This window comes from Lissotriton vulgaris, chromosome 11 (genome assembly GCF_964263255.1).
Source record: "Lissotriton vulgaris chromosome 11, aLisVul1.2, whole genome shotgun sequence".
NCBI lineage: Eukaryota > Metazoa > Chordata > Amphibia > Caudata > Salamandridae > Lissotriton > Lissotriton vulgaris.
In genome coordinates this window covers 940308968-940325290 of record NC_141699.1, presented here as the reverse complement: position 1 = coordinate 940325290, position 16323 = coordinate 940308968, and the positions used below count along the sequence as shown (strand labels likewise).

The window sequence follows — 16323 nt, the reverse complement described above, 5'->3', positions numbered from 1 at the left end:
TAAATTGGTCGAAATCTGTCATATATACACTAAAAGGCCCGGCGCCGAGGTTGCAAGATGACTGTCCTCTGCTTACGACGACGGCCTCCTTCAAATACTTAGGTATTGTCATCACGAGCAAGGAAGCGGACTTTTTTGCCAGTAACTTAAAACCGCCTGTGGATCGCCTACGGGCGGACGTTAAGCATTGGGCGGCCCTGCCCCTGACCCTACTGGGTAGGGCAGCGTTATACAAAATGATGGCGCTCCCGAGGCTCCTCTATGTCCTAGAAAATACCCCGCACCTAGTGCCAACACGATACTTCAAGCAGATCGTGGCGCTGGTCACTACCTTGCTCTGGGATACTGGCCCGGCACGTATAGCATACGACAAGTTGGTTAAAAGCTGGTATGAGGGGGGAATAGCGCTCCCCAACATTCAACTATATTACTGGGCGGCCCAACTTAAAATAATAAACTATTGGATCCACGCCCCAAAAGAGGACCCGGCCTATCGGGCGGATTGGTCACAGCTTGGGACGGACTGTATGCTGTCTGTGCTCTACAATAAGTCACAACTTAAGAACCTACTTGGTCCGACCAAACACACGGCGGCCCTATGGCACAGGCCCGATTGGGATGGGCAGGTCGAATCACCAAAATGACACCATTATGGGACACAAAGACATTGGGAAACCTGAGAGGCTATAAGGGATTTGAGCGGTGGGACTCCATAGGCATTTCTTCGGTAGGGGACCTCTGGGATAATGACACAGTAGTACCATTTCCACACCTACAACAGCAATATAACCTCGGACCCACAGAAACATTCAGATATGTACAAATTAGGCATGCATTACTACGGGCGATTCCTGCAGGTACCACTCTGCCGGACTCCTCCCCGTTAGAAGATAGACTACTAACGGACTTCATGATCCAAAGCGCTACCTCCCTCACGTATAAAAAACTGATCAATAATCTCTAAGACCCAACGCTGAAACTTAAAGAAAGATGGGAGGGGGAAATAGGTGAGACAGATGAATTTGAGTGGAATGAGGCGCTGGCCTCCCCGAGAGAGGTTGGAATCTCGAGTAAGCTCAGACTGGTGCAACTTAAAATCCTGCACCGCATCTACTACACCAGGACGCTGCTGCATAAAATACTGAGAGCGCCGCATCCCTTTTGTTTGAGAGGCTGCGGGGAAGAGGGGACACTGCTTCACACACTATGGGAATGCCCACAAATACGAGAATTCTGGAGACCGATAATGCGCTCGATCTCCCAAGCCCTTAAACTTTCTGTACTACCTGAACCACGCAAGTGCCTTTTGAATATCTGGGACCCCAATGACCTGGGTAGATATGAACTGATTTGGGCAACTTTGGCTATGACAGTGGCCAAGCGGGATATAGCACAGAAGTGGGGCGCACCAGAACTACCCACCGCAAGCAGGTGGGCTAAGAACATGGACATCCTGATGGTAACAGAAAGGGCAGTGTATGTCCTACGCGCGGCGCCCCGCAAGTGGAACAAAGTATGGGCGGCGTGGAATATATACAGAGGAGAAATCTGTGACCCCTTACCGGAGGGAGACGACCTGGACTCAGAGGGGGAGGAGGAGTAGCAAAGCGGATAGGGGGTGTTAACCTCAGCAAAACAACAGTACGATATTATTGGCTTTGACCTGGCTATGTACCGACGTACACGCTGAGAAAAATGCTGGTACGGGAAGTGGGTGGAGACACAATGGCAATGATGACACATGGTTGGGGGGGGGGAGGGATGTTTGTTATTTCTGTACTATAAAAAGTGATGCTACCGTTGAATCATACACGAAGGGGGGGGGGGGGGGAATAGAAGACTACAGTACATGCGAATGGACCGCCTGATAACGTATCTACGAGTCTTCAAAGGTTTAATACAGCACAGTCCTTGCTACAATGATGTTTCTTGTCACATACGAAAAGTTAAAAGTACAAACTGTAACCAATACCGTATGATGCTGGCTAACCACTATTCCTTCCTATTAATAAAGATTTAAAAAAAAAAAATACCCAGGTGATGTTTTTTTCACTTTTAATTGAGCAGTCGCGAATATGGTCCTGAAGAATGCAGCAGGATACCTTTTAGGCTCCAAAATTAGTCTTTTGAAACATGTTGACCGGATATAGGGATTAGTGGCTATTTGGTAAAACCACTAATATCGCGCGCTTTTTATCAATTTGGGAGTAGAAAGGTGTTTATTAAAGTAGTTTGTCTTCTCTATTACCCAATTTTATCTGTTCATATCACAGCTCACATTTTTTTCACTTTACACATGCACTGCTCTACAGTTGTCTTTCCACACCTTGACATATGAGAACACCTAAAGGTTTCCATTTCCATCATAAACATTGTGTGAAATCAACCTTCCCGGTGTGAAGGAAACCCAATGATGAACAGGGCGTTCAGGAACGACAACTGATGGGTTTTTTCCACACAGGAAAGATGCTTAGTACTGATGTAGTTTAGTTCTACCCTTATTTTTCCAGACACATACTTGAGTCAACTGATCATTGACCCACTGCTACTTTCTGTTCTTATAGTTCGTATTAAGGGGCTGTAGTAGTGAGAGGTCTTTAAACATCCCCTTAGGCCCTCCCTTCCCTTTTTGTGTTTATGCCCTGGTTCCTTCTGCCTTACTCTTGTATTAGTTGTTTCGGAGGCTTGTGATTTCCTAATGTGAGATCGAAGGGCTATCTATACGTGTCATGGAGACCACTGTTGTAAAACGCTCCCAACTACACGCATAGAATGCTGCTGTTCATTTCTGCCCTCACTCTCCGGGTCAAAAAAGAATCATAACTGCAGCAGTAACACCCTTCACTGCCTTTGATGCAAGTTCAAAGAAGCTTGTTATAGTTCTTTGGCAGTCTCATCATTTCAGAACTGAAGCATTTTCAATATTATATAGAACATAGCCATAGTTATTGCTTATTTATTTTATGCAAATAATGACCATTGGCAAAGCCAATAGTCCTGGCTTGTTGTAGTTATAATGTTACTTGTTGTATTATATATCTGGATGCAATGACCGAAACCGCAAAATACCAGTGGGGCGACACACTATTCAAAGCACAGATTTTTAGCTTATGTGTTTTTTAAGCCACTCCCTTAATTACACAGACCACTCCTTTCAGAGACCCCACAGTCTTTTCAGCTCACCTAAAGCCCTGTTGGTATCTGTGCACAAACTGAACGTGTGAAAACTATGTATACTCTTTATCTTGTATGTGTAACTTCCTCAATGCACAGTGGTGAGTGGGGCGCGAGGCGGGTGCTACTGGGCCCCTAGAGCTTGTTAGTATAACGATCCACACCAGCTCGGTTCGCTCAGTGCAGTGATGGTAGGGTGACCAGATGTCCTGGTTTTCCCTGGACGGTCCCGCTATTTGCAGCTGTGTCCCAGTGTCCAACACTACTCCAACTTAAAGAAATGTCCCGGTTTTTGTGTAGTGCCCGGGTTAAAGAAAGAAATGTCCTGGTTTTTAAATGGTGTCTCAGTGCACATGCTTATTTTGTACAGGTGCTGAGACAGGCCTCTATTGGGCTGTCCATTTTTGACCTCAGGGTGAAAAAATAAATCTTACCACTGCACTTCCTTCAAAGAGACCAGTTATAGTTCTTTCACAGTCTCATCATTCCAGAACTGAAGCATTTCAATGTTATGTACAACAAAGCCAAAGTTGTTGCTGGTTTAGCTTATGCAGCTAACAACAATTGACAAAGCAAATAGTCCTGGCTTGTTGTATGTGTAATTTTACTTGTTGTATTATTTATCTGGATACAATGACAGTAGCAGCAAATTTTTGGGGCAGGACTCTATGCTGAGCACAGATTTTTTAACTTCTGCGTTTTAAGCCATGCCCTTAATTCCATCTACCATACCCCTTTGAGAGACCTGCTCCTCCAGTTTTTTCATCCCTCTTAAAGCCTGGATACTTCTCATGTCACCTGGTCTTTGTGGAGCCTTGTATGGGACTTCAACGCGCTACCTTGTTTGGGCAGAGGGTGCATGAGTGGTTGAAGGGAGACTGGGGAAGCGTCTGGTGTTGTTCACGAGTGGTGCTGTGGTCAAGTAACTGCAGCCTCCAAGCCTGCTCGAGTAGTATTTTTAATACATCTGAAGGCCCTGTTTGATGTAGCAGCAGTGAGACATCTTCAGGTGCAGCTGTCTTATGGGACATGGTTGGATGAGATACACAGGGTCAGAGGCGAGCGCTGCTTGCTGTGAATTAAAACATGTCCATTCTGTAGTACCCTTCTCTGCACTACTCAGAGTGCCTATCTGGGAGGAAGCTGGGTGCTGGTCGGTCCTACCAGATGAAAAGAAATGGTGGCTTGTAATTGAACAGTATCTGATAGACTACTAGCAGCAGATTCCTTCACATAGAATTATCCCCAGGCGTGAGACCGGATCCGGAAACTTTTTGCCACAGCATCCCTGTAGGCGGGGTGGCATCATGCGACTACACCCAGGCATTGTACGTGACATCAGCGAGGTCACATAAGTCCCACCTCGGCGTGCCTACGTCAGTTTTTTCCTTTTCCACGTGCAACGCGGATCCGGTCTTAGCTACGGGCCTGTTTGGGGCCGCTTTTTTCTCATAATTGTCTCTTCTTTTGGGTGAACAGTGTGCGAATGCCTTTGGGCTTCAAGACTTGCACGTTGTGTGGGCGTCTTATGTCTGCGACGGACCCTCACCTCATTTGTATGTGGTATTTAGGTGAAGATCACGGCACCACTGATTGTGAGGCGTGCCAACAGTTAAGTCGCTTCGGGAGCGCTGGATGAAGCTACTCTGGGTGCGTCTCTCAAGGTCGGCTTCATCCCCTCGATCTTCCTCGGCAGATGGCTTCAGATACGGCCATGGTCGTCGTCCTCGCCCTTCTCCGATGTCGCGAGAGCGTCGCTCCCCGGTGGGTAAGTGTCGCAGTTTGTCCCGGGGGGCTGGTGTCTGGCCTGCCGGGGGCGTGGGCTCTCCGCGGTTGATGCGGCCCCGCTTGTCGTCCTATCCACCGTTTTACAGTGATTGGGTGTCGAGAGTCCAGATGGAGATATACGCGGAGGCTGTGCAGGCCTCGCTGGGGTCTCCTCCTCCTTCCCCCTCCTGGGGAGTCAGGGGATCCCATGCCTTGCGCAGGGCCCTCTGTGGCGCTCCAAATCCGGCACCGACCGGCTCGGATCCAGGCTTGGAGGATGTGGTGCTATTGGGGTGCGGCCCCTTGGGGTCCCTCCTTCAGACCACGGCGCCTCTACCTCGCCGCAAACTTCGGGAGTCCCTGTGGTGTCGCTGGAAGGTCGCCGGGGCTCGGGTCACATCCCCGAGCCCCGCTCGGCCCTTTGGGCAGGCGAAAGCCTCGTCCATGGCTGAGCTGACGCTGCCACAGCGCCAGCTGCTCCGAGCGGCGCCACAGGGGTCGGTGACCTCTTCTCATCCCGCTCTTGGTCAAGGCTGGGTGGGGACCCCTCATCCCTCTCCGGACCCCTCTTGTCCCTCCCCGGAGGCAGCTGCCTCGTCGGAGGTTGAATCGTCCCTGGCGCCACCGTGTGGGTCGACGGGCCACTTCTGCCACATTCTGGGCCGAGGCTGGCGGAGGGCTTTGTGTCACTTACCCGGTCCTTCTTGTTCCTCGACGCAGGTGGCTGCCTCGGCGGAAGTCGAATCGGTGTCGTTCTGGCGGCGCGCCTTGGCCGCTCCGACCCCACTCCGGTCCCCGGCACGGTGTGACTTGGAGAAGCCCTATCCGGCGTCTCCCTCGGTGCCAGATGGTGTTGACGCCCTGGCTCAGGCGGCGGACTCTACGGCTTCACACAGGTCGTGCCGTGGATTCGTCTTCGGACGTTCCCTCTTCTCCAGAGGCTGGCTACATATTGGTGTCATTGTCTCCGGAGACTGGCCGCCTTGTTTTTTTTTTTTTTTTTTTTTTTCCACTGGCGTTGTCGAAGGTGGTTCCCCACCATTTCTGAGGCCGAGGTGTTCGTCGGAGGACCGGCCGGTCCCCCCCATTCTTCGGTTCCTTCTGACTTCCAGGTCTGGTCTTTGCCCGTCCCGCTTGGCTTCAGAGACAGTCGCCTTAGTTTGCAGCCGTTACCCACGGAGGAGCTGCTTTCTCAACCCCTGGGCCCCACAGAGGTGGGTGCGGCCTTCGCTAACGCGGTGACCACGGCTGTGGGCATTCTGAGCATGGGTGACCCGATTGCTCATTTCCCGGCGGATCATCTCTTGGAGGTTCTCCACCAGGGCTCTGGTGGGAGGGAGATCTTGCTTCCCTTTGAGGGTTCGCTCCTTTCTTTCCTGACAGGGGCTTTGTGGCATCCACCTCAGGGATTCCGGTGCCTCAACACCTTCTGCACCGGCACCTTCCGGGACCATGTGACCCGGCGTGTCTTTCCCTCCACCCCTCTGCCGCTAGTCCACTTTTGCGGACTGCTTTTACCTCCCTGCCGCCACTGTTGACTCCGCCGTCCCGAGAGGCCGCTGACTGGACTCTTGGTAGCGCAACATGTTTGCCTCGGCCAGCGCTGCCCTGCAGGCCCTTACCACCTTGTGTGTATTGGCTAGTGCCTTCTCTTGTTTGGAGGACTCGGCTGAGTCTCTGGGATCCGCTGCTTCCCAAGAGACTGTTCAGGTGGACTTACAGCATCATGTGTTGGATGGCCGGGAGCTGGCGGTGTTTATTCTGCGCTCCACTCTGGACATCTCAGAGGTGTTGGGCCGGGCCGTGGCTTCCTCAGGCGCCCACCGTTGCCATGCTTGGATTTGGGACGGCGTGTTCCCTGAGAATATTCGGGAGCGGCTCATTGATTTTCCGTTTGATTGCAGCCTGTTGTTCCATGCCCCGGCTGACTCCACCATCCAACTGTTCCTGGCAGGGCCTCGTCCTCCCCCCTCCTCCGCCTTATTCTCCTCCTCATCCTTCCCCTCCTCAGTGACTGCTGAGTTGAGCTGGTTCTGGGCCTTCTTGGGCCGTTTGCCCTTTCTGTAGATTGTGTTGTCTGCCCATTGAACTCTCCGTGCTGGGACTTTGGCATTGTAGGCTACTGGACGGCCCCTTGTTGACTGTGTGTATTTTTGCTGGAGTTGTTACACAGACTTGGCCCAGAGATTAGGCCTTCTGTTTTTCTTTGGGCTGCTTGTCAAGCCTTTCGCTGGGATGTTTTGCCCCGTGACTCTTTTGTTTTTTCCTCTGCTGCGGAAGTTCTTCCAAAGAGGGTTCCCATGTCTTGGGACTTACCGTACTCTATGTGGGGTAGTGGTAGCTGTTATATAGCTAAGCTGTGCCGGGGAGTGCTGGTCGCCTTCGGGTGCCTGTTCTCCATGGCGTTTCTATATGTTGCTATTACTTCTTGAGGTTGTGTGCGCGGCCCCTTGTAGTGGTGTGTCCAGGCATTTCCTCTCCTTCCTGCTTTTGTTCTGAGAGCTGGGATGCTTCTGTGTTCTTCTTGCTTCTGGCGGCTTAAGGCTTAGGTGCCGTTCTGGCTGGTCTGTTGCCTTCCCTCTGGTGGACCTGCCTCTTTCCCTTACCTTGGGGGTGGATGGGGGTGCTTCGGCCTCTCCGGCCTTGTCATTGGTTCCACTGTTGTGAGTGTACGGGCCTCTTAAGTCTTCCTCCTTCATTCCTCTTGGGGTTGCTGGTGTTCGACTTGTGGGGTCCTCTTGCCTGGAAGGGACGAGGTTACTTCCTTGGTCTGCAGGTCTGGTCCCCTGTGGGACCCTCTGTCCTGTCCAGACTGATGGGGTCCTTTCGCAGACCCTCCTTCCCTGTTGGAATTGCTAGGGTATATATTATACGTGAAGGAATCTGTGGCTAGTAGTCTCTATCAGGTGTACGAGTTACTTACCGATGTATCTGGTACATACGATTCTAGCTGCAGATTCCTTCACGGCCCGCCCTTCCTCCGTGTTCTGCGAGGACCCCTGGGCTGGTCTTCGGTACTCGCCTCCCGGTGGGGGGGGCTCTGTCTCCTGTGAGTACCTTCTTTGCTCTTGATGGTGGCTCCGTCTTTTTGCTGTTTATTCCTCCTCTTTGGTTCTTGAAAGATGGGTTTGCGGTGCTCCTGTGCTCCGCTGCTCTGGGTGCTCCAGGTTGGGGAGGTTTGCCTTAAATATTTACCCTCCCTTCCTCTTGCTGCTAGGGGTCCTGGCCCCTCTGCTAACCTCTGAGTTGGGGTCCTCTGATCGTGTCTTACCCTTGTTCCTTAGGGGGTGGTTGCCCTCTATGCTGGGGTGGCTTGGAGATTGGTGGTTCCTGCCTGTTGGGACTGGCTCCCCTTCTTTGTTTCGGGGTGAGGGTTGTAGGCCTGCTACATGTGTCATGACTTTCATGCAGGTTCCTTGTCTCCAGGGGAGAGGGGGGAGGGGGGAGGCTGTCTATGTACTGGCAGGGTGGCTGCTCAGGGCTCTGCTCTGTTCTTCCTTCTGTCTCTGCCCTTGGACACTGCAGTCTTGCACTGTTCCTTATGGTGTCTTCCTCTTTTTTTCTTTTTATATACTCTTTCGCACACTGTTCCCATGCTCCTACAGTTTTTTGTCTGGTAGCTCCGCGTTGTGGTGTGGAAAAGTTCTCAGAAGAAAACTGACGTAGGCGCGCCGGGGTGGGGCTTATGTGACCTCTCTGACATCACGTACGCGGACGACACCTGGGCGGAGTCGCTTGATGCCGCCTCGCCCCCGGCGCACAGGGGTGCTGTGGCAAAGTTTCCGGACCCAGTCTCATGCCTGGGGATAATTCTACGTGAAGGAATCTGCGGCTAGAATCGTCTCTACTAGATACATAGTTACTGAAGGTAAGTAACTCGTACAACTGCCCCCTAAAGAAAGACACTCCCCAAAATGCACTCGGGGGAAATGTTTTTAAGAACTGCGGTGTCATGGGTTTTATAACCGCAAAGAATGGATGCATACGCAGTGCCTAGAGGTGTTTTTAAAGCTGCTCAATTGGAGAGACTTCTGTATGACAGCAGAGTTCGCAGAGCGGATATCACCAGTAACATACTGCATCAATTTTATAGTTAGTCTTGTGCCTGAGAAATTCCACGGTCCCCCCCCCCCCTCCCCCCCATTTTTCTCAGAGGCACAGACATGCCTATAGTCACAGCCCGTCCCACACCTCAGATGCACAGACAGGCCTTCTCTCAGCCCTCCCCACATCTCTGAGGTACATACAAGCCTTCTCTCAGCCCTCCCCTCATTTCACACACAGACAGGCGTACCTCCTCAGCCCTTCCCGCATCATAGTGCCTTTTGTCTCCCTTCTCTTCCTTCTTCCTCTTCCTCTTCTCGGCTTAGGCATGGGACAAGCTTTTTAGCCATTTGCGCAAGTTAGTAGTTTTGAAGCAGTTCTTGGCATTATTAAAGCGATAACCCCACATCCTATAATGCACATGCTGTTTGCTGAAAAATCCATTGCTCTCTGTCACACATCTGGTTTGTTATCTGTAATTCATCTGTGTCTGGCAACTGTGATTGTAGTCCTTTTTCTATTTATTTTATTTTATTTTATATTCTTATATAGCGCCTGAATAGACCCCCGAAGGGGTATCTCCGCGCTTTGCCAGTAAGAATATAACTCCAGATGGTTTGTTCAGAGGGGACAGTGCATATTACCAGGGGAGAGTCAATTGCAGGAAAATAGGTGTGTTTTTAATGTCTTCCGGAAAGTCAGGTGGCTGGTGAGTGATCTCAACTCAAGAGGTAGAGAGTTCCAGAGCCTTGGTCCCACATGGGCCAGCGCTCGGCCTCCTTGTCTGGACTTCTCTATTCTGGGTAGTCTGGCAGCTGTCAAATAATCCTACTTTTATATCGATGTTTAATGCAAACTGCAGTCCTGCTTCTGTGTCTATGACCTGTCCCGGTTTTAGATTTGAGAATCTGGTCACCCTAAGTGACGGGCGTTATGAGTGTTGAAGTCCACTGGCCTTTTCCAAGTCTATTAGGCGGATTGCCTCATAGAACTGAAAACCCCAGAGGGCCTCCATCGATTCTTCTGTCGAGAGAGGGAGAGACAGAGACCCAATCCCAGCGTCCTCACCGGACGTTGTTGTGTGTAATAGCAGCACACCGCTGCAACTGCCTATCGCTCTTACCTAAAGATGTGTACATGCTGGAGTATGTAGTAGCTACCATGTGATTCAAACCTGTGTTCCATGTATATGTATACCCGAAACATTTTTGGCTTTCCTAAGCTTTAAAGATAAGGCTAGTAACTCAATGTAGAGCCGCATTTGCAAATGTTAAAACTCAATTTTCAACCACATCAAAATTTATGATTTTTAAGGCATATTTTTAAATAAGTGAGGGGCATCATTTAACTAAATTAAAGTCTTGGTCCAAACTAGAGACATGCTGTCCAGTAAAAATGTTTTCCTGTTATATTCGTTACACAAAAGGGAGGGGGAAGAGACTGAGAAAGCGAGACATAGCATTATTTAAGCATCCCAGTGTGTTTTACATCAAAGAGCAAGCAGGCCAGAGCGGATAATAAGACATGCATGTCCCTCACATCTAGTCACAGCCATTCCTTGCAGAAATCCTCAGACTAGGGGCTCCCGTCGCACAGCCCTCCAAATCTGATGTTTAGATGTCGGTAACTTTGGCATCCACCTCTGCAGACTTAGGACATTAGCTTGAGCAGAACTAGCATTTCAAGTCAAGATCCCCTCAACGAGTTTCCCATCTATAATGTGTATCTTCAAGAAGTCCACTGCTTCCGAGTTCTCCCTTACGCTCAAATCTTATGAAAAATTGGTACACCTATAACACATCTTTTCCTCTCTGAGTTTTAGTATCATGGGCTTGAAACTCATTTTCACCTATAGTGTTGTCTAAGAAATATCTTGGTGCACCTTCAGAGAGTAATCCTGGAAAGAGACCTCATCTTATCCTCTTTATGCCTCAAAGATTTCTTCCTTTTCAGAGTAGTAATGACATTTTACTATGTAGTCTCTGGACCTCTGGAAGTGCTGCATATGACCGGCCCCCACCCTGTGAACTCTGTCCAGTCTAATATTTTTTTGGTCATCTCCCAGCTGGACGAAAACACAGCCCATCACAAATTCTTTTTGGGCTGGGTTTCTGCATCTTCTCTTATGCCTCAGTCATAGGTTCTTTCGTCTGAATCGGTTTCTGATTTCATCAGTTTTTCTCTTGGCCTCAACAAGTTTCTTCCCTGGCGAGTTCTGGATTTGTGCCACAAGTGCTCCTGAGGTCTCCATGACTTTGACTCTGCTGTTTCCCTCAAGAAAACTCAAACTGACTGAGTCCACATCGAGCCTTAATTCAATAATTTTGGCGTTCAGGTCCACTCGGAACTCAAGCAGGGTCTTTCCATGTTGCTTCTAATTGCTTCTCAGAGTTCTTACTTGAGATAGCGAATGCTCTCTAACAGGTCAGTTTTAGTCATCTCCATGGGAGAACAGTTTCCTTCACTTCCCCCTCTCTCATTGTTGTGTCAGCTGGTCTCCCCTTTTTGACCATGATCTGTTCCAGAAAGGTAAGTATTCCTTCCTGTGCCGTTTTCACTTTGGGAGGCATTCAGCAGTAGAGCACAGCTGGGTATCCCCAGGAAAGCTGAGATATAAAAACTTTGAAATTCAGATGTTGTGTGTCCCAGCCAGTGCTTAATTTGAGCCAGTGAGGCCCACTTGCACTCCCTTTTGGAGATTGGCACTTATTTTTCTTCATCGAACATTTCCTGAGAGCAAGAGAGTGAAAAACACACAAAGGGTAAAAAAGGAGTAAGAGAGAGACAAAGGGAGAAAGCAGGGACCTCCAAGAGTGAGATAGACAGGGAGTATCTAGTAATGGATTAAAGAGGCCTGAGGTGAATTCAGGACTGCACTGACAGTAAATATTTTCGGACACAGGCTTCTGAGCAGCGCGTTGGGCGCCAGCACTCATTATTTTAAAAATTGAGCAGTGGTTCCATCCCATGCCAGGGTCCCATTCAAGAGCGCTTTGCCAATCAATTCCTTTGAGTTCACATTGAGGTCTCAAAGTCTGGAGCATCTGCGTCTACAGTGCTCTTTTAGTTCAACAAGTATGGTGGTCCATCACCGCCAGGCCGGCATTTATCTCTGGATCCCAGTGGCAGGTACCATCAATTCTTAAACCTTGCCCTATTCATTTCAATAAGTCTGGACCAAGTAGCCCCATACCTCGTCCTGCCTACTCCTCCCTTTACTTTTCTGGATCTCCTCTCTGTGAGTTTCCAGCCTTCCAGGATGTCCAGTTTCACCTCACCTTCTCATAGCCAAAAGTACTGAGGAGGGAGCACTACGGTTCCAGTGGGTTTTGAGCCTTTCCACATATTCAGCAATATGGCTGATGCCATCTTGTTTTTTTGCCCTGTCCGAACGATGCATACCTCAAATCCACTTTTATTGGCCCAAATAAGGAACGGAGCAAGTGCCGGTCTTTCCAGACCCTCTGCGATCAGCGAGAGGGTCGTATGTTTCAGGAGGACAGCGGACTGCCCTCAAATCATCAATGCCAGTTATGAGCATGGGGAGAGCATATCTGCTAACCTTGTCGCCATGACTATGCCCCCACATGTGAGATCTTTTAAGCCAATAGCACTTTTCTACTTGGATTTAAGCCCATACTTGTAGACTAAAACTAAACTGAACAGCATCTTTAAGAGTAGTACGTTTTGGAGGCTAAGAAGCTTTTGCGTGAATTAAAGTTTTACACATCATCTGGGGCTACCTTGTAATCATGCTTTGTTGTTACCCATTCTGTGCGAGGAAAGGTGTCTCTGCTGTGGGTCTACATTGCACCTGACTGGAAGCAGGCCCACAGATGGGAGTCTGAAGGGACCAACCAGTAAATTTCAGCCACCCTTGGATCTCTTACCTCTGCGCATAGAACACATGGCCAGCGCGGTGTGGTTCACTGAAGCAGCTCATTGTGCTCTGATGTCCTAAAACCAAAGGGGAGTGGGAGAACTAGCTATGCAATTCTGGTCTACTTTCAAACCGCGTACCTATAAAGCACAGGGTCTTCACAGGAGTGCCTAATTTCGCCCTCTTGCCATTATCACTAGAGCAGATGTACCAGTGGCATTGTGTGTGCTAATTGGTCTCATGTCACGTTATTTGCCCAATCCTGCCTCTTTGGCCAACAGTGCTTTGAGCCTACTGTGGCAAGTTCAACAGAGACTTTAAAGTTCAATAATGGGCCATGCTATTGGCTTAAAAGCAGCAAGGTTAACCGTCAACCATCACTTGAGACTACTGGCTTATTGTGCTGTTCACATCTGCAAATAATGAGATCATTTCAATGGCAGTCAGCAAAAGAATAATAACGATGGATCACATGCACCTGAGTGGCGCATCACAAATCCATGTGTTCGACTCTAGTGCAATATTGGCACATAATTTAAATTAGTGTAGTTGGGACTCTGTGATGCGGAAGACCTTCTCCAGGATTTGGCCTCATCAGAATTTCAAGCGCCAAGGCTTTCCAGCAATTTTATTTACCATAAGGGTTAGCTCACTGACTAACTACATTAAAACCTTGCCTCACTCTGAGATTTCAGGGTAGGGTCTGGCTCGAGGTTCCACCTTTCGGACTAAATCTTTGGGGTGGGGGTTTGTAAAATCCTATTGATGGTGTCTGCCAAATGTTGGAGTGAGATACCGGTGGACCTGAAGGAGGTTGGTGTGCTGGATCAGTTTAGAGACCGGTTGATACCATTTGTTTGGACTATTTAACATCCGTCTGTGGTGAACCTGTGCCTGTACACCCTTGGTTTGTGGTGCTTTATAAATGAGTATTGCCTTGACTCTATTCAAAACACTTAATGTAGCATGGCGTGGGTCAAGCTCAAGGGAGGGTTTTGGTCCTGTATGAAAAACATGAATTCAAGACTCTGAACAAATAAAATCATGTCCAAAAAAGAATGCTCTGTCGTGACACCAGGCTTGACTGCGTACTCTCTCCCCTCATACATAACCCCGACTACTGAACCGTTTGCTCAAAGCATTTATTTAAAACTCTTAATACAGCACACCTTGAGACCAAGGGAAATTGGGCACACTACGGTTAATAGGCCGAAATCAAGAAGAATAGCAGTCCAACAAAAATACATTAATATAGTCAAAGTATATCCAGTATCGGAATGAATTAAAAGAAATAAGGATGAAGGATCACTGGTTTATGTTTGAAATCCAGTTGTGTTTCCTCAGGTGCTTGAGCAGATTTAAGTATATGAGACTTTTGTCGCGGTCTTAAATGCATTGGTACGAATCCTATTAAATACAAGACAAAAGGAAATGCTTGAATAGTTTTGCATTTCCTACTTCCCACCTGCGTGGTCAGAGCTTGCCCTTGTGTTTGGAGGTCAAGTGCTAACTTTGTTAGGACTTCTTATGAGGAGGAGGAAAACAAAGTCCCAGGATGCACATGAGATCGACTGTTTGGTGTATATTTGTGATTTGATGATAAGTTTCAGATACAAATGTGATGTAAATATTTCTGGATGAGCTATGTGTCTGTCACCATTTGCTGAAATGTTCAGCAAGGTTATTTAATACCTCGTCAGATATAAACTGTTGCATCTAGATACACATGAATAGAGCCACAGTAAATGTGTTTCGTTAAGATTTTGAACAGTAGTGATTTTGTTGTATGACATCACTGATCACCCATGTGCAATGTTTTGTTTTAAGGGTTTTTTAATAGTTTCAAAGCCTGAGAATGCTTGTGAGCCAATAGCCCTACCGCCACTGCCAAAGGATAATTTTTCCAGCACTTTCATTGTGTTAATTAGAAGATTAGACTGCAACTTCGATATTAAGGTATGTTTTTTCTTTATGTTCAGTCTTTTTTTTCTCTCATTTGCTCTGTAAATATGGTTCAGGCGGTCTGACTCGGAGTTATTGGTTGTGTGGGGCTCATGTAAGTGAAACAATCAAAGACCTGTACAGCGAAGGAGAATTTTGCAAATTGAAGTATCACTGAAGAGTTATGCAGAAGTCTAACCTCCAGTGATAACATGAAATCACAAAAAGGAATAGCAAAATCATAACATCTATGTAAAGTGTTAGATAAATTATCATATGTTGTGAGTCAATCAAAAAATATAATCTTGTATATTTCTGTCACGGCCAAAAGGATATCAGAATACCAGAGTAGTAATTGAGCCCAAAAGACTGAAGTTTTATGCATGACGATGGCAAGATTATGCAGTATGTATAGAATTATAGATGGGTAACTGAATAATGGGAATGTTTTTCACCAAGGGGTTCCGAGTGACCTCGGGCAACAAGAGCGAAGCACGAGCTGTGCAAGGTGTCACTCAGAATCCTGAGATGAAAAATACCTGTTACTCACAATTCAGCTAGCTATAATTTTAAGTTTTATATGGCGCCCCAAAATCATCTAACTCAGTTTCCAACATATATACGCATGGGTACAGGAGTAATGAGAAAGGCTTACAGACCACAGCATGGCTGTGCTGATAAGGGCGAAGTCGGTTGATGTTGGCGCAGCATTCTCCCGCCTCCCTTGGGTCTGTGGAGGCATGGGAGAGGTGAAAGGAGGTGGGTGAGTGTACCAACTACCATTCAACTATGATGCCCAGATCACCACAGACCCAAGCAAGGAGGCAGAAAAAAGGGAAGCCAGCTGTTCGCTTGGTGATGTCACAGTGTGCACTACTTACCCATTCTTGTTCTACCAGAGCACTCCGCCTGCACTTTGAATTCCAGTGTTGACAAATACCAAGGCTATCTAGTTTTGATTCCACATCATGCCACCTATGGCCTTGTATCTTACTCTAACAGGTTCTTTTTCATCCATTCTTTCTCAATGGTTTCCTACCTTGTGTGCACAGAAAGATTGTGTTATTGCCATAATCTTCTAGATTCTCTTTTATGCCGGACAAAAATAGATGTGCGTGTTCACTTTAAAGCTGTACAGCCCTATTGTGATATAGCCAAATAGCCAATCCTAGTTTCACAACATTGAAGCAGATTCCTTGAATCCTGATTCCTGGGGGGGGGGGGGGGTCTGGGGAAGGACGACACATTGAAGCCCGATCCCAAACTGAATTTTGGAGAAACCCATTTAAATATTGGAAAGAGCCTTTCAAGCTTGCCTAGGTTTTGCTCACCGATAACCTCTTCTCCTTTTACCAAATCCAAGATAGCACTTGAGCGTGGTCTGACCAGGTTCAATCACCATCAACATAAGCTCTTCTGCACCAACACCGAGACAATCTGGGAGCTATGACTTCTTACTGACAGATAATCTACAGAGGGAAGTTTCCTTTGATGAAAGTTCTGTGGAATGGCTGTCG

The 16323-nt window shown here is 48.0% G+C and overlaps 1 protein-coding gene across 2 annotated transcripts in view; it reads left to right on the top strand.

Annotated features, from left to right (window-relative positions):
• RNF13 (ring finger protein 13) overlaps nt 1-16323 on the top strand; it is a 424496-nt gene that overhangs the window by 174997 nt on the left and 233176 nt on the right. For both annotated transcript variants that reach the window (XM_086944085.1, XM_086944084.1), the window contains exon 4: nt 14693-14821. In XM_086944085.1, the coding sequence (XP_086800211.1) occupies nt 14693-14821 (129 nt within the window). The remainder of the gene's footprint in view (nt 1-14692; nt 14822-16323) is intronic.